General features: G+C 43.6%; 1 protein-coding gene across 2 annotated transcripts in view; it reads right to left on the reverse strand.

Moving 5' to 3' along the window:
• dpf1 (double PHD fingers 1) overlaps positions 1–23,139 on the reverse strand; it is a 412,154-nt gene that overhangs the window by 202,351 nt on the left and 186,664 nt on the right. Inside the window, exons 6-7 of one of the 2 annotated variants that reach the window (XM_051934323.1) lie at positions 17,459–17,548; positions 3,918–3,996 (exon numbers count right to left, since the gene is read on the reverse strand). In XM_051934323.1, coding sequence (XP_051790283.1) covers positions 3,918–3,996; positions 17,459–17,548 — 169 coding nt within the window. The remainder of the gene's footprint in view (positions 1–3,917; positions 3,997–17,458; positions 17,549–23,139) is intronic. The other variant, XM_051934320.1, reaches the window with a different exon arrangement.

Raw genomic sequence — 23,139 nt, forward strand, 5'->3', positions numbered from 1 at the left:
TTCTCTCTACAAAAGATGTGTGTGTGTATGGAGCAGTCCATGCTGCTCACCCTCAATTACAGCCACGGGACTTGGTGTGAATTCTACAGAAGAAGTAGAAGCTTATACAAGTGTGACCTGCACTTGGTGAGATGGTGCATGCATGCATTTTAAAAAATTTTCAGCTCTTTCATGCACCTCACTTCTCACCCAACCCAAACAGACAAACTCGGCCTTGTGGTACATTCACGTTGTACGTTCTCAGAACGAGCTACGAAATGTTTGCCTGAGGCAGGTTCCAGCCTGTGCCGCTCAATTTGTGCCACAGCTGCACTCGACTACACGTCCATCGCGGACAGGATACGGACCTGTGCTGGCCCACTTAGCTGACACCTCTGCAAGTTCACCAATATAGTAAAACTGCTAGGGAGTCTGCGGGTTGCTTTTTGTCCCAAAGTCCAGCTAGTATTTATATTTCAATATATAGTCACACACGTGCACTTGGGAGACAGTTTACAGGCTCAAATAGATGCAGTTACCCGCCGAACCAGGGGTTGGCGCTGTCCTCTAACTCTCCTTTACTCTCTCCTGGCAGAACAACTTAAGAAACCACCCAATAACATCACTTCTGGTTCCGACCCTCAAGATCACGCCTCTTCATAACATCACTTCCTGCAGATCCACCTATATATACTACCCTCATTTTCTTTTGTTCCAGTTCCATTTTGAACTCAATATACTGTGCGACAGTAGATTGGGGATCCCCCCAAATCTTTGACAGTGTTCTTGTGCTTATTTTACAATATTTATTTTAAAATTAAATATTCATTATATAATTTGAAACTAAACACATTCAGTCACGTGAAGTAAGCAGGCTGCATAGACAGTATGGTACGTGGTGGCTTAATATTACAGTGCGCATCAGCCTTTACCCACCTAGGTGTGTGTATGTGCGTGTGTGTGTGTGTTCATTACTTACTCTTCAACATATTCTCTGTTATGTTTCTTAAGCTTGTGGAAGAAAGTCAGACAGAAAAAATCCCGGGCAGGAGGAAGCTCGCCAGAGCTCATTTATTTTCTTCTCATGAGAAAGGAGCATCCCTGTGGCCAGCTGCATAGCGGGCAGGATGGTCTTCAAACAGAGGCACAAAATCTTATTTATAACTACTTCATTATCAGAATAGGTGTGCACAACATGTGATAAAAAGCTAACATTTTTAGTGACTAGTCCTTTCAGGAGCTCGGATTAATCACATTGCGCAATACTTCATTGATTTGCTTATTTCTTACCTGCATGTACTGTTCAGCGTTGCACACTTTACCTCCTTTATTCTAATTGGTTAAAGTTGATTCCCCTACACATTTCCATTGAGCCTTTGCAGTTTCTTGCGTATATGCAATTTCAAATGTTTAGCATTCCATTCTTTTTTTATCTTGCACAATACAATTTACAAAGACGTTACATTTTAACCTAACTTTTCCTTAGCAGGCTATTCCACGGCGCTAAAGCATGCTACCACTCCTATGATGGCAAAAGCACTAACATTTTTTCTTCCACAAGCTACAGTGTGCTGCAACCTATGTGACATGGCTCCTTGAAATAGGGACTGGACCAGTTCTGAAATATGTAGGAAAATTGGGGGTGAACTTTAACCAATCAGGACAGAAGACAATTTTATAAGTCAAGCAACAGAGGAAGTGAGTGCTTAACTGGAGGTGCAGTCCTATAAGTAAGGTGGGCCATCCCCATACTGTGTAAAAATGAATGGTCAGTACTCAAATAACGGGTAATCTGTAATTTCTTGAAACCCAAGCCTATGGTGACAGCATGAATTTGATGCCTTGGATTACGTTTTCTCATACATTTTATCTCAACCAGGAAGCAGCTTGGCTGCTTAGCAAACAAACTTGCCCTTTGATCATCTGGGAATCGCGGCATTATTAAATAACAGTGAAAGACAAAAGATGTCATTTCATGTATTGCAATGTTTGTTTGATGCGTGATGTAAAGTTACAGCAAATGATTAACGTGTGTGGTACCCGGCGGGGGTTCATGCCCGGCCGGAATGCCCAGGAGGACCGGAGGAGGGCTTGTGCCTCCTCCAGAACACGAGGGGGCCTCCTCCCTGGTTGCTGTGGGGGCCACGGGTACAGAGCTTGGAAGCTCAACCCTGTGGGGCCCCGTGGTCACCGCCAGGGGGCACCCCAATGCCTTGGGAGCCCTGGACCTCAGTACTTCCGCCACACCCGGAAGTGCTGGGGGGGTGAAGAGGATTGGGGACACCCGGTGGACTTCCGGTTACACCGCTAGAGCTTCCGCCACACAGGGGTGTGGCTACAGAAGCCCTCAGGATGCACCTGGAGACCTTCCAGGGTGTATAAAAGGGGCCGCCTCCCTCCAGTCAGGGGCAAGATTCGGGTTGAAGATGACGAAGCTTGGTGGAGAGGAGTGGAGGCGGACGAGAGACTATAAAGGCTTTGTGAGTGTGGCCAAGGACTTAAGGGGTGATTGGTGCTGAGGCACTGGGATTGTGCACTTATACTGTAAATATAATGTATAATAAACGTGTGTGTGGTGAAACCAACATGTCTACCTGTCTGTGTCCGGGCTGTTCCCCACACGTGGTACCCAAGTTTCTAATTTGTTGAGGTGTGGTTCTGATGGCTCTATTGGCCTTTTCTTTTATCATTATTGGGTATTTATTGACGACTTCTCACTTAAGACCTCCATCCTTTGCGTTAAACAAGTTCATGTTGTCTCCATCTACAAATGAGGTCTGACTGCCACATTACGCCGCTCTTTTACGGTTACGAGTTGCTGCTGAAGATCTTGTGCTTTTCTGCCTGCAGACTGCACACCAGATTTTCTTTATTTGATTAGTTCAACAAGAACATGGAGACACCAGTACTGTATGTCGTCTAAGGGTAAATGTCACCCCAGTGGAAATTGTGTTTTCAAAAAGAGAACAATTAACACAGAAGATAGGTCACCAAGCAGAGCAGTAGATAACTATACATTGGGGAACTTCAGATCTTAACTTGATGGGTGAATAGAAAGTGACAAGCTTGTTTTGCGGCTAAGTGGCCTGTTCTTGTCAAAACTTTTCGAAAGTTCTTCTTTGCAAATTCTGCTGGTTTGCCAGCCATTTTCCCATCTGCGATCACATTGTGTGTGGCAATGCTGTCGACTCCCATTTCAGGACAAGCATCATTGTGACATGTAATGTCATCGCACAATTTATATTTAAGGTGGTTAAGCGTGATGTCCAAGGTTAAGGATAAACAATCTACTGCTTTCGTCAGCAGCTGAAATATTGAAATTATATTTAGTTTATTTCTGGAGTTTTCATTCAACCATAAACTGCAAATAAATTCCATTGTGTTCAGTGCTGTGACAAGTTCTAAAGTAAAATATAATTACAGACTTTACAACTACACAAGTACATCAAGACACAAAGAGCTTGAAACTGATTAACATGAATGGAGCCTGGCACTATTTATGTATTAACTGTTGAACCATGACCATCACAAGACCACCTCTTCAGTCTCCCCCTTGGACTCCCTGTTCCTCAGCTTGGGCTTCAACTTTTACAAATATTTGCTAATGTATTAGTCACAAAACCCGCTTTGATTTGGGTGATAAAGGTCTCCATAATTCACCTTGAGGTTTTGAGGTATTTTCACAAACTCCAAGACAGCAATGACATATCACAGCTTCTGGACCGGTGAATCCCACCCTCATCACCGAAGATTAAAAGTGAATGAGGTCTTCACTTTACACTCCGCTCACAACACATGTCACACTCATCATATTGCAGACCCGCATCCCCGGTTAAAGTCTATACATTCATGCACCTTACAGCTCATGTGCTTCACTCACACCACTTCTTTATGCTCGTCTTTGCCATTCTCAGAGGTTGGTTGTAAGTTGCACTTACTGTCACAGACGTATGGCTTGTCCCTGTCCTCCAGAGAGATGGGGTCCTGCCTTTTCCTCATCACTCCAATGCCATAGGCCTGCGGCACAGCATATGTAGAAAGAGAAGGACATCAGTTAGTGCTAAAGACCAACCCTGAAGTTCAAGATAACACCATGGTGGTCTAAGCCAGTCCAAAACTTTGAGGGGTTTCTTCTTTGGGGCACATCAGGAAGGCTTGAAACATCTTCAAATGGAATCAGAGGCAGTTAAATAGTAAGGGGAGCAAGAAAGCAGCATTACTTTATTTATGCACTTATAACTTTAGCAGAAGTACAATGGAGCAGTGGTGTGGGGCGCCCTGAGCTCAAACCCCAAACCCATGTGGAGCTCTCCCTGTGTTCCTTTGGGTACTGTATCATTGTGGAAGTTCCTCTGTTCGTCATTTTCTTTCATGTATGCCATGTAGTTGTAATTTACTATGGTGTGTGTATGAATGCTATGGAGTGCGCATTCAGAAAGTATTCAGACACCTGCATGTTCTGCACAATGTACTGAGTTGTAGAATTCATTTTAAATGGACGCATCTGCAATTTTTGACCATCAATCAACACTCACCAACCCATAATGACAAAGTGAAACATGTTTTTAGAAAGGTTTCCAAATGTATTAAAATTCAAAAACTGAAATCTCTCATTCATAGAAGTATTCAGATCCCTTGTTGTGGTACTCCAGGGTGTGGTTAGGTGCATCCTCTGTGCTTTAATTCTCCTTGAGATGTGTCGAGAACTTGCTTGGAGGCCACCTGTGGCAAACTGAACAGACCAGACATCATTTACAAAGGTACACTGCATGTCAGGATAAATCCAAGGAACTCTCTGTAGACCTCAAATTGTGGTAAGGGGATAAAACCATTTCTAAAGCTTTGAGTGTTCCCAGAAGCCCAGAGGCCACAATAATTGAGAAATGGAGAACTCTTACCAGAGTTAGCTGTCTGGCCAAACGGAATAACCAGGGAAGAAGGGTCTTGGGCAGAGAGGTGACCAAATAACCCAGGGTCACACTGACAGAGTTTCAGATGTTCATGATGAGATGAGAGAACCTGACGGGGGAACAACCATCTCAGCAGCACTCCATCAATCAGTGTTTATAGTAGAGTGGATAGATGGGAGTGATTCTTGAATAAAAGGCATATGATGGCATTTAAAGGACTCTGAGAGAATAACGGAAAAGATTCTCTGGTCTGATGAGACAAAAACTGAACTCTTTGGGTAGAACTCCAAGTATTATGTCTGGCAAAGACCAGGCGCTTCCCATTACCTGCCTAATACCATCTCTATGGTGAATTATGTTGGTGGCACCATCGTGTTATGGGGGTGCTTCTCACTGGTGGGGACGGGGGGACTGGTTAGAAGTGAGGGAAGGATGAATTCAGCCAAATACAGAGAGGTTCTTGAGGAAAACCTGCTCCAGAGTTCACACAACTACAAATCTGGGCGATGCTTCACCTTTCACGACCACAATAACTTGAGGTATACAGCAAACAAAGCCTTAGAACAAGTCTCTGAGTGTCCTCGAGTGGCCCAGCCAAAGTCCGGACTTAAACTTAATAGAACATCTGTGAAGAGGCACTTTCCATCCAATCTAATGGAGATTGAGAGGATCTGCCAGAAGGAATGGGATAAACTGCACAAATCTAAGTGTGTAAAACTTGTAGAGAATTACCCAAAAAGAAGCCGAAATTGTTACCAAAGGGGCTTCTGCCAAGCAAGTGCTGAATTAAGGGTCTGAATACTTATATGAATGAAAGATTTCAGCTTTTGATTTTTAATTAATTTGCAGACTTTTATGAAAGCATGTTTTCACTTTATCATTATGGGTTATTGAGTGTCGAACGATGGGTGAAAATTGCAAATGTATCCATTTCAAATGAAATGCACAAAACAATAAAGTGTGCAGAAAGTGAAGGCGTCTGAATACTTTCTGAAGACACTGGATGTGCCTTCTAGGGTGAAATGTGTTCAGGTTTATCTGCTCGCAGATGGCTGCCTTACCTGCAGGTACTCAGGTTTGTTTATTTGGTGATTTCCCATTAGCCACGGTATGAATGAGTGCCATTGGGTGTATGTGCATGACGGGCACACTGGTTCAAGGTGGTAACACACCAGTGCTGTCAGGACAGGATCCTAGCCCTCGGTGAGCCTAAAGTGGATAATGCAGATTTGTGAATGAATGAATGTATATATAAATATACAGTTATAAGGTACAAGGCGGTGACTGGTGACAAGAAAGATAAATTGCAGAAATTGTGGTAGTGATATTTTAAAAGCTGCCACAACATGTTCCTGGTTGTCCAAGATTGGATTCACAAAAGAAAAAACAAACTTTACTTCAGTTCTTATTGTTAGTTTTGAATTTACTACTTACGACATTTTTGACATCCCACTAATTGCGATGTTCGTCACATGTTTTTGGGCTCTGGTTACAAGTACCCCATTTGACTCACAACTTACTGCTACGACTGTGGCCACATGTCACTCTATAAGACTTTGTTAATTCAATTGTAGTCTTCCTCATTATGACCCTTGTGTGAATTCTGACTTCTCTGTGCTATCTTTTAAATTGCATTTGCTCTCTAAATGGCAAGCAATGAAACATTCTGGTTTTGGTGGCAGACAGGATTGTTTTACTGGTTTTCACCAGGCTTGTTTCTGACTTGTTATTCTAAACTGTTGTCGGCTGCTACTTTCCAATTTTTATTAGTCCGAAGTATGTTTACATTTTTTTTCTGTTTGCTTAGTTAATTTTCTTTTTCATTATTATTCTCTGTTTTCTGTTGTTTCTGATTAATATTGTCCTGTTCATTTATTTGTCAAATTATTCATTTTCTGTTAATTATATTCTATTTATGCATTACTTAGTTTCTATGTATGCTATCCTGTTTTCTGATGTATTTTGTGGGAGGATTCTCTGGGAGGCGGGGTCATCTGTCCATCACCGTTAAAGGACCGCCCCCCAGGCCTATAAAGGCAGGCTGGGAACCGAAGTCCCTTCACAGTTCATTTGGATGTGCTGTGGTGGATTTAGGTGGCTCTTGTGAGCATTGAAAATTTCTTTTTTTATTTTGCTCTGGTTTTTGACTTTTCATACTGGTTCTTGGATTTTGCATGGGGATTTCCATTTGGACCTTGTTCGCCTTGGATTGCCCTTTTAGGCTGCTCCTTCAAGAATATTTTATTTTGCTCAAGTGTTCTTTTTATTGCATACTCCTACCTTTTTCCAATTAATCCTTTTTTTATAAAGATTGTACGTGGCTTTTCTCTGTAAAAGCCAGTGGCTGACAGCGATCCAATCCCTTATGAGGAATTCTGAGGGTGGTTTTGAGCTTTACAGAATATTTCCTTTTGAATTTTGAGAATGAAGCGCACTTTGGCCAGATGTTGGCCAAACTCCGCTACTCCAGTGGAAACGAGGCTGCCTTTGGTGTCCACCTTTTATGGGCCTGCTGGTGGGATTCAGGTCTGCTTTTAATGCCACTTCTGGCTATTTGTGAGACTACATTATACCACCAAGCATACTGCTGCAGCGTTAACTATTCCTGCTTTTGCTGTTTGATTCCTTTTTTGTGCTTCCCTAAATTCATTGGACTGTTGACCATTTAAGGTTTGGATTCATTATTTCTTTTTTTACTTAAATTTTTGGATTGTGGTTGGACTGCCCGTGTTTTTCTTTTATCCTCTACTTTATATTTTAAGCAAAAGCTTTAGATTCATCAAAAATTCCGATCCCGAAAACCGAAAACATCGATATCTCAATGATGGGCATGTGTATGTGTGTGTGTCTGTCTGTCTGTGTGTGTCACAGTTTCTTGAGGACGGTCTAGTACTAAAACAGCTGGATGGAAATAAAACAAACTCGAAACTTCAGCCTGTTATGAGACGACGATGTGCTGATTAGTTTTTGAGCCAAATTGTGAAAGAGAACAAGACACTCTGGAGGATCCCTCAAATACTGCAATTCTGCAATTAATTATGAATTCTTCTCATCAACTGTTATCGTAATGACCTATTTTATGATCAGAAAGATCAGAGCGATAAATAATTACTGAAATGTTAGAGAATAGTTTGGGTAACTTGGTTCCTAGGCCGCAAAGCCAACTGATGCTCAGGTTTCTTTAGTATCTTTTATTTGTTTTGTATTTATGTTTTAGTTCCTTGGTATTTTGACTTTTATAGTTTTATTTTGCAGTCTTTGAGTTATATTTCTGAATTATTATAGTTTCTTTGGAGTTTTTTTGTTTGTTTAATGAAATAAACTACATGCATTAGTCTTGTTATTTTGGTCCAGAGGTTTTATGAGTCCCATCTTTCCTTATTGAGATTTACAAACCTCAGACTTTTATGGATGTTTCATGCCTTTGGATTTATTTATATCTGGATTCATAACAAAACATGATAAAAGGAAGTACTTTAAAGAAACAATCACGGCCAAATTTTACCAAAGCAGACTTGCTTAAAATGAAATTACAACGGCGTGTATTGCTGTCAGCCCTGAAACCCCTTCTTCAAAACACGGAGCACCACCTCTGCGGGGAGCGTATGGCTTTGACTTTGGCTACCTAACACATGCAAAGTGTGTTGAGACACAGATTTGAAGAAGGCTATGAAAACATTCCTGGAGCAGTGAGGATTCCCAAGAGCACGGTGGCCTCCATATTTCTTAAATGGAAGGTGTCTGGAATGGCCACAACTCTTCGTAGATCTAGCCATCTGGCAGATCTAAGCAATCGTGGGAGATGGGCCTTGGTAAGAGTCGTGACTAAGAACTCGACTGCCACTCTGGCTGATCTCCAGAGAACATGTGTGCAGAAAGAAGAAACTTTCAAAAGGATAGCCATCACTACAGTCCTGCTCCGATATGGGCTTTATGGCAGAGTGGTCAGAAGACACATGGAAACCCTCTTGGAGTTTGCAAAAAAAGCCCCTTAATGACTCTCAGACTGTGAGAATCAACATTGAACTGTCTGCTCAGATTTATAAGTGTCAGGTCTGGAGGAAACCAGGCACCTATAACCAATCACCTGTGCCATACCACCCCAATTGTGAAACTTGGTGGTGGTGGTGGCAGCATCATACTGCCAAGTCTTTGTTGACGTAAGGCTCAACAGAGCAAGGTGCAGAGATATTTTTAAAAAAAAAACCTGCTCCAGAGCATTATGGACATCAGACTGGGCAAAGGTGTACCTTCTAACAGAACATAAAGGAAAAACAACACAGGAGTGACACAGGAGGGTCAACTCTGTGAATGTCCTTAAGTGGTCCAGCCCAGAGTTGGTCAATCCATTAGGCAACTGTAACGGATGGCCGGGGCCCATGCCTGGCCGGGATGCCCCTTCAGCACATCTGCCAGGGCGACAAGGGTGGGAAGCCCAGTATCTCCCCCTGGACGCTAGATGGCAGCCTCCCTGAGTTGCAGCGGTGCCTTGGACTCCCCAGGGCTTCATGGGGGTTGGAGTTCTGTGCAGCTCTGTGGGGTTCAGCAGGTACCACCAGGGGGTACTGCAACAGGAGCGGCTGGCCCCTTTTGGGTACTGGATTCACCTTACCCGGAAGTGCAGCCGGATGTCGATAATCAACCACCTGGAGCACGTCTGGGTGCCTGATAAAAGGGAGCCAGCGACCACCACTCGGCGGCCAGAGTCGGGAGGAGGAGGAGGACAATGCTTGTGGAGGAGGAGTGGTGGTGGAAGAGAGAGAAGTGCTTTTGTGTGTTAGTTGTGCTTGCGACTGTGTTGTGTCTGTGGATACGAGGAAGACGAAGAAAATAAAAAGAATTTGTTTTATTTTACACGTGCCTCCCGTGTCCAATCTGTGTCGGGTCAGGCGCTATATAGCGTCATTCTTACATCAACCTAGGCTGATCTGGAGGCACCATTTATGAAAGATTAAGGGGTACGTGATCTGGACTTTGAGAGGAAAAACCCCCCTGAGTTGTTAAAGTATGATAATAATGTCAATTGTGTGTTTCGACGGACAGCCGCAGCCTTTACCCGGCCGGTATGCCCTGAGTATGGAATGACCAGGGGAGAGACTACTTACAAGGCTGTTTCTCCCCCGGACCAACAGAGGGCAGCCCTCTTGGCTTGCAGCAGGGCCACGGAGTGTGAGTGTGAGCATGGAAGCTCAACCCTGCCGGGCCCCATAGCCTCCGACAGGGGGCGCCTGGACTTTTACAGGGCCCTATTTGGTAGCACTTCCGGGTGCCCTATAAAAGGAGCCAGTCGCCACCACTTATTGGCCAGAGTCAGGAGGAAGAGCACAAAGCCTGAGGGGGAGCCGAGGCGGAAGGACTGTGCCTTGTGTGCTGTGCTTTATGTATTGTACTGTGCTGTGGTAAGCAGGCTAAAGTGCTTCTCAACTGTAAATAAAGTGCGTGATGTGTGCTGAACCTGTGGCCTGCCTGTCTGTGTCGGGGTTAGGGTGGCTGTACGCGCCTGGGGCTTCACAGTGTATACACAAGAGCGCTGTCTGTGTTTCTGAAGGTGTGTGCACTTCAGACACTGAGGTGGACCCCCAAAGGGACACCATTTGTGCTATTGAAGGGTTGCATGCTTCGGACTAAACAAAGGGGATGGGGATGGTCCCTCCAGTGTGTCAAAGTCTACTAATTCCGACTACCTGCTATGGACAATGAGGGGAGATGTTGGTCAACACCGCTTAAGGTTCCAAATGGGCTCACCAAAAGCACGGACTTGAACCCAATCTCTGGTGAGGCCTGAAAATAGATGTCTACCAACTGATGGCATCCAACCTTACAGAGCTTGAGAGGATCGGCAGAGAAGAATGGCAGAACATCCCCAAATCCAGGTGTGCAAAGCTTGTCATGTCAAACCAAAGGAGACTTCAGGCTATAATTGCTGCCAAAGAGACTTCAACTAAGCACCGACTAATACTCGTGTCAATTAGGATATTTGGGGTTTTTTGTTTTAATTAATCAAAAATTTCCTTCATCATTTGGGGTATTGAGTGCTGCCTGATGAGGGAAAAAAAATTAATTTAAATGATTTTTGCATAACAAAAAGTGTAAAACGTGAATACTTTGCAAATGTATGCACTTTACTAAATCCATCTCCTCTTCTCAAGTGTGGCTTACGAAAGCCTCTGTTAAGGCGTATTCACACTGATAGCTGTCTAATTCATAGCCCCTCTTCTCTCATTAATGCCCGTTGAGTCTTAAGACCAGACACAGTGTTTGTTAAGGTCCCGTAACACCGACGCAAAGGTGGTCCCAATTTGAGTGTGACCTGTAAGTCTTAATAAGCCTCTGTTAAGGTGTTGTTCCACAGTAGCGACTGTCTAATTGACACACTATAGGTAGACCCTCGTCTTAACTGTCATCCGTGCTTTCTTAATCTTGCTAAGGCCAGACACAGTGTTTGTTAAAGTCTAAGTCTTGTTACACAGTAGCAACTGATTAATAGACACAGCTAGATGGGCCCAATTCAAAAGTGTTACTTGTGATTTGTAAGGCCTAAGAATCCTCTGCTAAGGTAGTCTTGCAGAGCCAGACATATAAAACACACATCTGGAGACAACCGTGAGTGAATTTTGCTTACAAATGAGGGGAAACAATCAGACGGCTCACTGAGTGTCACATTTCTAAAACAATCAAACGTCTCATGAAGGTGGGACTCAAAGTAGGGGTGACAATTTTGAACTGCACAGTGCGGTGGTTGTCTCGCTAACCTGGTCCAACAGAGAGCAAGCTTCTGATTATGATAGACTGTCTACATCTGAAAAGACTCCTAAAAAGACCACTCTTAAATACAGTGTCGCCTGTACAGAGGGCACATTGCATTTGTAAAGCGATAAAGCTTTCTGTAAAATCAGATCATACATTGTCATTCAAAGACACCAATGGACGAGGAGTAAAAATGAACAGGTGCCTTGTATGACGGCCATGTTGGAGTCATTGTAAGCTTGAAAGAACAGGCAGCTATCCATCCATCCATTTTCCAAACACAGGGTCACGGGGGTCTGCTGGAGCCAATCCCAGCCAACACAGGGCGCAAGGCAAGGAACCAATCCCGGGCAGGGTGCCAACCCACCGCAGGACACACACAAACCAAGCACACACTAGGGCCAATTTAGAATCGCCAATGCACCTAACCTGCATGTCTTTGGACTGTGGGAGGAAACCGGAGCACCCGGAGGAAACCCACGCAGACAACATGCAAACTCCACGCAGGGAGGACCCGGGAAGCGAACCCAGGTCTCCTTACTGCGAGGCAGCAGCGCTACCACTGCGCCACCGTGCTGACAGGCAGCTACATTTGTGAAAATATGAAATGCAAAATATGCATTTGAAGTAAATGGTGTGTCACACCCCATCTCAACAAGGCGCCGTTAAGAGACCTGATAGCCATAGGAGATGCAGATTTCAGTATGAAATTCAGTAAATCTGCCAGACAGCACCAGCAGTAGAACGGTAAGGATGTACAGCATTCACCTTCTGACTGCACGTCAGCAAGTCAACATTACTGTCTTATTGGCAATGCGTGTTATATCTCAGTCGGGTCTCCTCCCCTGGCTGGGGTTCAAAGTCGGGTTTTACTTCTTTATTGTTCAATTTTGAGAAGCACGTAATGACTTTTGTTTATTGTCACCTTTGTTTTCTTTGCCTGTGTTTTGTGTTCCATGTGTTTTGTGGGTGATCTCCCACAAGGCAGGACCACCTACCAATCACCGCTAGGATCTACCCTCCACCCTATAAATCTGGAGGGTCTCCCACAGTTGCTGGTGGTTCATTTCAGATGTGCTTTTAGAGTTTTGGTGAGTGTTTCTACTGTGCTTAATGCAAATTCATTGTTTTTTCTATTTGTTTGCTCCATCTTTTGATCACTCTTTAGACTTTGAGTTATTGTTTTAGGCAACTAATTTTTTTCTTTGTGTTTCATTCTAGTTGAAGGGCATTTTTGTGAAAATAAACCTTTTATTTTATAAAGATTCTAGATGGCCCTTTAGATAGATAGATAGATAGATAGATAGATAGATAGATAGATAGATAGATAGATAGATAGATAGATAGATAGATAGATAGATAGATAGATAGATAGATAGATAGATAGATAGATAGATAGATAGATAGATAGATAGATAGATAGATACTTTATTAATCCCAAGGGGAAATTCACATTTATGTATCTAGCCAGGGTTTTTTCAAAAGCATCTCCCCCTCTAGATGGCATTTTGGGAGTTACAGGCTTTGGGACTTCCTGTCATAAGAAATAGACCATGGCAGAATAGAGCCGCAGTGTTTAAATGTGCAGAGTATACATAGACCCCAATGTTTATCTCAACTCTGTTTGCTGTTATTATACCATATAGTGATATTGCAGCAGACTGAAGCGCTTCTCAAAGTTGTATTTGTATTGGTCTCTGTGTGTGCTTTTCTGTGTCTTTCTCTTCTGCCACCACTCTCATTCTGACGCTTCAGTTAGCTGGTACTACTGAATTGATAAGTCCAGTTTTACCTTTTCTATTTCTTCACAGTGTCAAGTGGTTTTTTTTTCAGTTTATTTTTCATTCTCCCTGTCTTCCCATAGTTAATGTATGTATTGGTCTAATACAGGGGTGCCCAGCTCCAGTCCTGGAGGACCACCGTGGCTGCAGGTTTTCATTCTAACCCTTTTCTTAACTCTTTCAGGGCTGATGTCCACTTTTGTCAAAATTCAGGGGCAGAGGATGGTAATCAGCTATAAACTGCAACAAAACCCACCCTTACGTTTTAGTTCGACTCTCTTGGCTAGAAGGAAAGTTACATAGCTTTGTTGATTTAACCTCATTTCCCTAAGCGTGTGTGAGTAGCGAAGAACAAACAACCTCTAAAATGGCAGCGCTATCTGGCAAGAGAACAAAGTGAATGTGCAAGGCATGGACGTTTAATGTAATTTCATTGAGTAGGACTCTGACTGTGATGCAAGTGATCTGGAGGTGAGTGATACCAGCATCATCTGATTGGTCCCCAGCTGATCATGGCGCTGAACACTTTCGTATTGCAGCGTTCACCTGGGAGGACCACCACTTATGATGACAGGAGGTACCAACCATATTGCGTCACACTGCGACCTCCACCGCCACCCACCTGCTGTGAGCAGACAGCCAGGCAGACAGCACACCATGCATTCCTGCTGAACATCAAGGTGCCCCTGTGCAGCCACTGCCACCAGAGATGCCAAACATGCACCAACGGCAGCCACAGCACATAGTAGCAGACATTTTATGGTGATTTATTTGTGAAAGCATTGCCTTGTGTGCTTTTCAGAAAACTGAGTTTTTTGGTAAAGAATATTCAGCCCTCAAAAAGTTAATGAGTGACCAGTTTTTGCTGCTAATTAACTTCTTTTGAATTCATTTTAATTGACTTGCTCTTGAAGACTCAGACCCCTCAATTGTTTCTTTTTCCTTAATTAGCAGCCAAACAATGAGATACAAAATGAGCCAAAACAGGACCAGTAAACTGTGACCATCATATAATATCCGAAAATAAAGAAAGTTGAAGGTCTCAAGAATGCTGATCTGCTCTTAGAAAAAGAGAAAATCCACAATTTCAGAAATGTCTGCTATTGCACAATAAGAGCAGCAACAAGCCATGGAATTAAAGAACGAGTTTAATGAACGACAAGAATCAGAGCCTAATGAAGCAACTGGTTGGAGTTTGAGGCCCTGACTTAGTTGGTCTTCTGTCGGCTCACTCACTTCACGTTTCATTTCTGTTTGGGTGCCGTTTAAGGAAAGAAATGAAGCAAATCAGAGGAACGATGAAGAATTTCAGGGAAACAACTCTTAAAAACCAAGTCAATTAAAATTAATTCAAAAGAAGTTAAAGGGTTTGAATGAAAATCTGTAGCCATTGTGGCCCTCCAGGACACCCCTGGTCTAATACATGAATAGAAAGGATGGTACAGTGGCGCAGTGGTAGTGCTGCTGCCTCATAGTAAGATAACCAGGGTTCACTTCCCAGGTCCTACCTGAGTGGAGTTGGCCTTTGGGTTTCTTTCCTCAATCCAAAGACATGCAGGTTAGGTGGATTGGCAACACTAAATCGCCTTAATATGTGGTTGGGATGTGTGTGAGTGTTTGCCCTGAAATGGACTGGCACCCTGCCCAGGGTTTTGTTCCTGCCTTGTGCCCTATGCTAGCTGGGATAGTCTCCAGTGACCCTGTTCAGGACTAAGTGGGTTAGAAAATGAACGACGTGAGTAGGAATGGGACACTGTAACCCCAAAACATTTAAAGTGCACAGGCTGGAGAAAACTGAGGGCGGGTTTTCAGAATGAAACCCTGTGGGTGGAGCCTTTCCATTGACAGATTGTGCCACTCTTCACTTCCAATGTTTTAGACCGGGGGTGTCGAACTCCGGTCCTGGTGGGCTGCAGTGGCTGCAGGTTTTCATTCTAACCCTTTTCCTAATCAGTGCCCAGTTTTCACTGCTAATTAACTTCTTTTCCCTTCATTTTAATAGCCCTGTTTTTAAGGATTCAGTCCTCTGAATGGATTTGTTTCTTCATTAAATGGCAACCAAACAGAAATGAGATGTGAGCAAGCCGACAGATGACCAGCTAAACTGACATTTCAAACTCCAACCAATTTCACTCCAAACAGTCTCTTAATGAGAAGCCAATTCTTGCTGCTAATTAAACCTGTTATTTAATTCCATGGCTTGTTGCTGCTCTTATTTCGTCACAGCAGACGTTTCCAAAACTGTTGATTTTCTGTTTTTTCTAAGAACATCGTCAAAATGTTGTGGTGACCTGAGAGTTCGACTTTACCGAGACCATCACCTTTATTTTCAGAAATTGTGTGATTGGCACAGCTGATCATGTGGTGGCTTATTTTGTGTCTCATTATTGTTTGGCTGCTAATTAAAGAAAAAGAGACAACTAAGGGGCCTGAGTCACGTCAATTAAAAGTTAATTAGCAGCAAAAACTGGTCACTAATGAAGAAGATGGTTAGAATGAAAACCTGCAGCCACTGCGGCCCTCGAGGACCGGAGTTTGACATCTGTGTTTTACAGAGTTGTTCCCAGATGTGTGTTCTCATTTGAGAACCATGTCTGGCCCCAAGATGTGTTAGCCTACAGTAGCAACTGTCTACTTGAACCCTGGAGGTGCCACAGTGGTTGCAGGTTTTCCTTCCTGCCACTTTCTTAATCAGTAATCAATTTCTGCTGGTAATTGACTTCTTTCTCATTCATTTTAAATTCTTTTGTTATTTAACAATCCTCTGAATTGCTTTTTTTTCCCCTTAAATGGCAGCCAAATAGAAACGAGATGTGAAGTGAGCCAACCGATGACCAGCTAAGTTGGGGGCCTCAGATTCCAACCAATTTTACGCCATCCATTTTCTTAATTAGACGCTGATTGCTTCTGTTAATTTAGCTTGTTATTTAATTCCATGGCTTGTCGGTGCTCTCATTCGAAGTTAACTGGTCATGTTTTGGCTCGTTTTGTCTCTCATTATTGTTTGGTTGCTAATTAAGGAATAAAAGAAACAGTTAAGGGGTCTCGAGTCTTATATAGCAACTCAATTAAAACAACAGTCAGTTAGCAGCACAAACAGGTCATTAATTATGAAAAAGGGTTACACTGAAAACCTGAAGCCCTCCAGGATCGGAGTTGGACACCCCTGGTCTGCTTGATCCACTTGGGGTACAATAGCCCCCCTTTTAAATTGTCATCAGATACTTTTTCAGTCCTGTTAAAATCTGAATTGCGAGTCTCATTCAAATTCTGTTAAGGTGTTGTTCTGCACTAGTGACTGTCACTCTCATCGGTGATTTCTTATTCTGATAAGACCAGGCACAGAATTTGTTAAAATCGTGTTGCACAGTAATAGCTAATCAATAGACACAGCTAGGTCGGTCCAGTTCAAAGGTGTTACTTGTGATTTGTAAGTCCTAATAAGCCCCTGTAAAGGTGTCGTTCCACACCAGTGACTGTCTAATTAGGTAGCCCCTCTTCAGTACTCTCAAAGTCTTGTTCAGATCAGACGCAGGGCTTGTTGCACAGTAGTAGCTGATCGATAGACACAGCTAGGTAGCCCCAATTTGAGGGCGTTACTGTGTGATTTGAAAGTCAGTAGATGCCCCCCAGGTAGCCCCTCTTCTAAAGTGTTATCAAAGTTTCTTGGAAATGCAGCTCTACCAAGCAATGCAAATGCAGCTTGTCACTCTCTGTGAAGACTGTTGCTAAGCAACTAAAAGATGGCACTTGCCAAAATGAATGACGAGAGGTGCTTCTCAATGAAAACAATTTAAGAGCATTAAAAATTTCCTTTCCTCTGTGTCCGTGCTGCATTGAGACTGTTTGGTGTGCAACTGGCGTGTTTCTAACAGCACTGTAGGAAGTTTCGTGTGACATAGCATTGTGGGGCAGGTTGGTATCACTAAGGATGCGCCCACTACTCTCAGATTTGGTTTCATTTCATGGACTTTTTAGAATTTCTCTCACTTTTCTGTATTACAACCGGAGCAGGGAGAGCTGCCCTTTTATCATACATACCCTTCCTTTTGTTCGGTTCTTGCGTTTTGGAACATCATCTTCCAGTTCTTCAATGTCCAGCTCATGAGGGAAGTCACCCACGAGAAGCTTCTGCAAGAAGTCAGACAGGTTTCTGTTTCAGTGGGCTGGTGCGGCAGGGCAGAGGGAGGGTAAAAGACTTGCAAGTGGTCAATTTGGTTTTTTATTTAGACTTCTGAGCAGAGCCTCTTAGCCCTTCTGCTGGCCACCAGCCATGTCTCTCACTTTTCTTTGTATGAAAGGTCACATACTGTATATGGCTGAGCATTCTTAAGAAAACCTTAGAAAGGGAGGAGCATCTTGATCTTTCCTGGTGTGCCAGACCAGACACCTTTCCTGATTGGTCACACAGAAGCCCTGCCCCTTCTCTTTCAGATAAAAGCCACAAAAGAAGACAGGGATAAGGTGAGTAACCCGGCTGCTTTCTTAAAACCCTCCTTTTACAGGTGAGAGAGTCCACTTATGGAGTTCTCCCTTCGCAACTGACTTCTAAAAGTAACATCACTAATTATGTACTTACAAATAAAACAATATGGGTTGGCTGGCATCCCGACCAGGATGGATGATTCCTTACCTGGTCAGGGAGGCCTTTTAATTGAAAGGTTGTCGGTGGATGGGCATCTCAACCAGGTTGGTCAGTGGTACCTTTCCTGGTCAGGAGGCTGTTGTAATGGATGGACAGGGGCAGGCTGCTTCCCAAGACCATGCGCTTCCTCAGTACACTGGCTGGCGATGTCCCTCTGGGGAGCATCGCATTCAGACACCCACAGGGCTGCATGGGAGTTGTAGTTTTGGCAGGCAGCCTTGTTGGGGTCCTCGGGTGCCTGCTGGAGGCAGGCTGTCCTGTCACAGGGAGGTTCTCCCTGACCCGGAAGTGCTTCCTGAATGCAAAGCAATAGCATGCAATATAAAGGAAGCTGCTCCATTTCACTCGGGTGAATCGGAGTTCGGTGTAAAAGGATAAAGCTCACCTGAAGGAGTGGAAGGAGAAAGAGAAAGAAGAAGAATTCTGTTGTGTTTGCCACTATTACAAAGAAGCCTTTTATAAAGTATTTTGTATAATAAAATGCATATTTGTACCTGAGACTTGTGTCTGTGCAGTTGTGCCTGGGGTTTGGGGTGCTGCAATGCCCATAGTGGTCACAATGTTATATATTTTCTTATTATAAAATGCAATGTCTTACAAAGAGTATGTTACTTATGTGTTAATTTGTTCTTCTTTTGTATGAGAAGTTGCACATTTCACTGGCCAGCATTTGTACTTAAATCCTAAGCCCATAGATAAATCTTCATAACTAGGAAACATCCATCCATCCATTTTCCAACCCGCTGAATCCGAACACAGGGTCACGGGGGTCTGCTGGAGCCAATTCCAGCCAACACAGGGCACAAAGCAGGAACCAATCCCGGGCAGGGTGCCAACCCATCGCAGCTAGGAAACATTTCTTGTGTTTTATAACTATGTTTAGTCCTTCATGTGCTGTGAAGTAAATAACATCCATCCATCGCCCTTTAACATCCTCGACCTAAGCCCCTGATGATTTGATGTATTAACACTGGCCACAGCATCACCAGGTCACACTGTTAACAGCAAATAACTTTATTCACAGGTTTCTGTTACCTGATTGTATGCAGCCCACTCTGGACTGCTTGACTGTGCAATTGAGCCCTGCAAAGGACTGGCATACCAATATGTGTGCTTCTCAACTAACACTGGGTGCTGCTGGGATAATAAAAACGCAGGTACAGGCAGTCCCCAGGTTACGTACGAGATGGGGACTGTAGGTTTGTTCTTATGTTGAATTTGTATGTACCGTATTTTTCGCACCATAAGACGCACTTTTTTTTTCCCCTAAAGAAGGTTGGAAATGTCTGTGCGTCTTATGGAGCGAATATCGCGTCATAGACCATGATGTGTATTACCTGACAAAAGTCGACCTCCAGGGGTAGAGGGCGACAAAACTCACTGTTACGTTACAGGCATTCCCTCTGTGCTTGGAGGAATGTTAGACTCAATGACTCGGCATCTAATCCTTGCGTGTGCGTGAGTTGCGAAATGTAAACAAATGTAAGCAAGTTGGCATCGACATCTCACGAGGGAGCGAAGCGAGTGCAGAAAACAAAATACTCAGCAGACGATGTTTTGCACATTATCACTGAGTCGGATTCTGATTTTTCAGAATCTGATTTTGTTGACAGTGATCAGGGGATCGAACAAGAGAGTGAGGAACTGGCACCAGCTGATCGGGACACCAGCCGATGCCGCCCCAGCTGAGCGCATTCGTGCAGCCGATACACCTATGGCAAGGTTCGTGTGGGAGGAATACCTAGACATTGATCCGTGGGAGCCAAACTGGCTATCAGATTTCACAAGACAGTATGGCTTGCTGTTGGACTTGACAGATTACCAGCTGCTGGACTACTTCAGGCTGTTCTTTCCTGAAGCTGCCTTTCAGCTACTGTCAGACGAGACAAACAGGTGTGCAGAGCAATTTTTTGAATCGAGGGCTGTGCTTGCACCACAGTCTCGTTTTTCAAACTGGAAACCCACAACAAAACACGAGATGAAGGGCTTTGTGGAATTACAAATATAGATGGGACTAGACTGGCGATATAACTTCAGGGAGCATTGGTCCAAACGTGCTTTGTCCCCAGGTGGCTTTGGACAGGTTATGCCGCGTGATGATAGGTACGTGCTCCTACAAAGTGATTGTGAGCAACTGAACTTCATAAATTCTGACACTAGCGATGAGGACTTCTTGGGGTTTCCATAAAACTAGAAGAGTGCTTGAACCTTAAAGTCTCTCCTTATTTGTTAATGACAGTGATGATGGTTCTTAATACTGCTGTTGAATTTACATGGTTGAAATATTATTCTGCTATATTTTATTAAACATATTAGTACACCATTTGGTTCAGAATATTTTTTTTTCTTGTTTTCCTCCTCTAAACCTAGGTGCGTCTAATGCTCAGGTGCGTCTTATGGTGCAAAAAATACGGTAAGTCAGAACAGGTACATTATTTTAATAAATGCTATTGTTGAACGACTGTAACCAAGTGCTCTGCCAATGAATGATGGAGTTTCACCTCTCTCTGAACTTTTTATTATTTCTACTTTATTTTCCATGGTGATGGTTTTTCTCTTCTTTACTGTATCACCAGCACTTGCATCAGGTTTGTGTTTCAGAGACATTGTTGAAGGGTGAAGATAAAAGGTTAAGATGAGCTCTTCTGCACAGAACTGTACACGCTATCACGGCAGGATGGCACCCCTCGTCAGCACGTCTGGTGTACTGACGAGAGACAACTTCCTGCTATGTGCGTAACAGTACAAGCAGGCTGGCTATTGAGAATGACTTGGGGTGGCAAGGGGGGTTCATCACCAGCCCACCTGACAGTCACCTCCACTACAGTATGCTGCCTGCGGTGCCCGCCCACCGAGAACGAACAGGGAGGGGCCAAAGGCGGGTAGTGAATCGCCCATCACTGCCCCCATTCAACAGGCAGCCATCTGATGCACACTACAATGCTACCACCGCCGCCCTGTTCACCCTCAATGGCCTCCATGTCAGCGCTTGCAGCATTACCAGCCGTGTGTGCTGGGTGGGCAGTGAAATGCCTCCCTCCGCTCCATCCAGTCTGCGTCCAGTCAGTAACAGTAGCTGCGGCGGCATAGTAGTCGGACGGCGAACCATCGTCCTGCACACAAGTGATAGCTGTTGCCCCGGTGACTATGGATTACGGGTCACCGCTTGCCGCCAGGAGCCACCCGAGGGACACTACACTGCGCGAGCAGCGAAATCGCCCCCCTCCAGCCACCGCTTGCAGCATCCCCAGGCCGAAGATGACGGAGTGGCAGTTACTGAGGCGCATGCGTTGCAGCTGTGGCCTCGTTCGTAAGTCGTAGGTCGGATGTTCGTAACCTGGTGACTACTTGTATTTTTACTTCAATAAAGTAAGTTTTGCATTAGGTTATTCGCTACCTTCAAAAGAAATCGGACTATATAACACACGTTGCCCCCAACACTGCTCCCGAAATTGTGGTGCTGACCTAAGTACTGTACGTTCAGCGCATCATCAGATATTCAGCGATTTCTAAAATATTAAGACAGATTAATTCAACCAATAGAAGGAATAACGTGATCACCTAAACATTTACATCAAGAAATTTATCTGTGAGGATGCTTCTACTGTTTTATAGCCATGGCTGCTGGAAGTGTGTGTGAAGCAAAGACTGGTGGCCACGGATAGGCACAGGCTGACAAGAGGGTAACAGTCCTTAAGTGTAACCTGGTTAAGCGTTACTCACAGACAAAATATGTCAGTCAGTGAGTCAGTCATTGTCCATCCCGTTATATCCTAACACAGGGTCACAGGGGTCTGCTGGAGCCAATCCCAGCCAACACAGGGTGCAAGGCAGAAACAAATCCTGGGCCGGGTGCTAGCCCACCACAGGGCACACACACCCACACATCAAGCACTCACACTAGGGACAATTTAGGATCACCAATGCACCTAACCTGCATGTCTTTGGACTGTGGAAGGAAACCCATGCAGACACGGGGAGAACAAGCAAACCCAGGTCTCCTTACTGTGAGGCAGCAGTGCTACCACTGCGCCACCGTGCCACCCAAAAAAATATGTGTGTGTCTTAAACCCGTTTCTACATGGCATATTTGAAGCTCTGTTTCTGTGAATACCCGGATTATTAAAAAAAAAACACACTCATTGTTTAGTTAGGTGAACATGGAGTTTGCAGGAATTGGATCTTAGGGAGAGGAAAAAAGAATTAAATAAACATTGCAAAGAGGGACAAACCTGATCAAATTAGGGCCTGGCTATCAAAACCAGAAACCACAGACAAACCTCAAGACCCTTACAGAAGAGCCCGGGGAGGACACAGAAAGCCATTTCTTCCTATTCTGTCCCAAGCATCAGGAGAAAATAAAAGTGGCTGCTGAACCATCAGCCCAGTACATGTGTGCCTGTTACTGAGTTAAGGTGCCATTCTGTAAAACTGGGCAATACCATTAAAACAGCACCGGGATACCACTGTAACCCTGCATGATCCTATTGCCTGGTTTAATGTACTTGTCTATTTATTTTATTACCTGTGCCTATTTAAATCTTATCTCTCTTTTTTTTTACTCAATTAATTTTTATTCATTTATTAATTTATCTATTTACTTATTTTTACTAGTTTAAAGTTTTAATCTGCAGGCCTAGCTTTCTCTCTCATGGGTGGAGATTGATTTGTTTCGAACCTAGTTTTGTAAAACTTGACTTATTTGTATGGAATGTTATTTGATTTTGATAAAAAAAAAAATCGTATCTTTATCACGCTAACTTGATCAAACATTAGAAAGGACAACACGTGTGAGTCACTGAGAATGGGACAATAAACTGATAAATAATGGCAGGTCTATTAATAAGACAGGAGTCTTGTTTAAGGGTGAGCTGAGTGACTTAAACTGATATTGTAATTATTATGACTCAAAATGTGATGTTCAAAAGCTCTTGCTATGTTCTCAAAATACCTTAAAGACTGAAGATCAGCACCATATAGACATGTATATTTACAAGAATTCATTTTTTCACAATAACAATATTTGTTACTTGGTATTTATGAAATAATAACAAAGGAAATAATGTTTTTCTTTTAT

The sequence above is a fragment of the Erpetoichthys calabaricus genome, chromosome 1, assembly GCF_900747795.2.
Source record: "Erpetoichthys calabaricus chromosome 1, fErpCal1.3, whole genome shotgun sequence".
Lineage (NCBI taxonomy): Eukaryota > Metazoa > Chordata > Cladistia > Polypteriformes > Polypteridae > Erpetoichthys > Erpetoichthys calabaricus.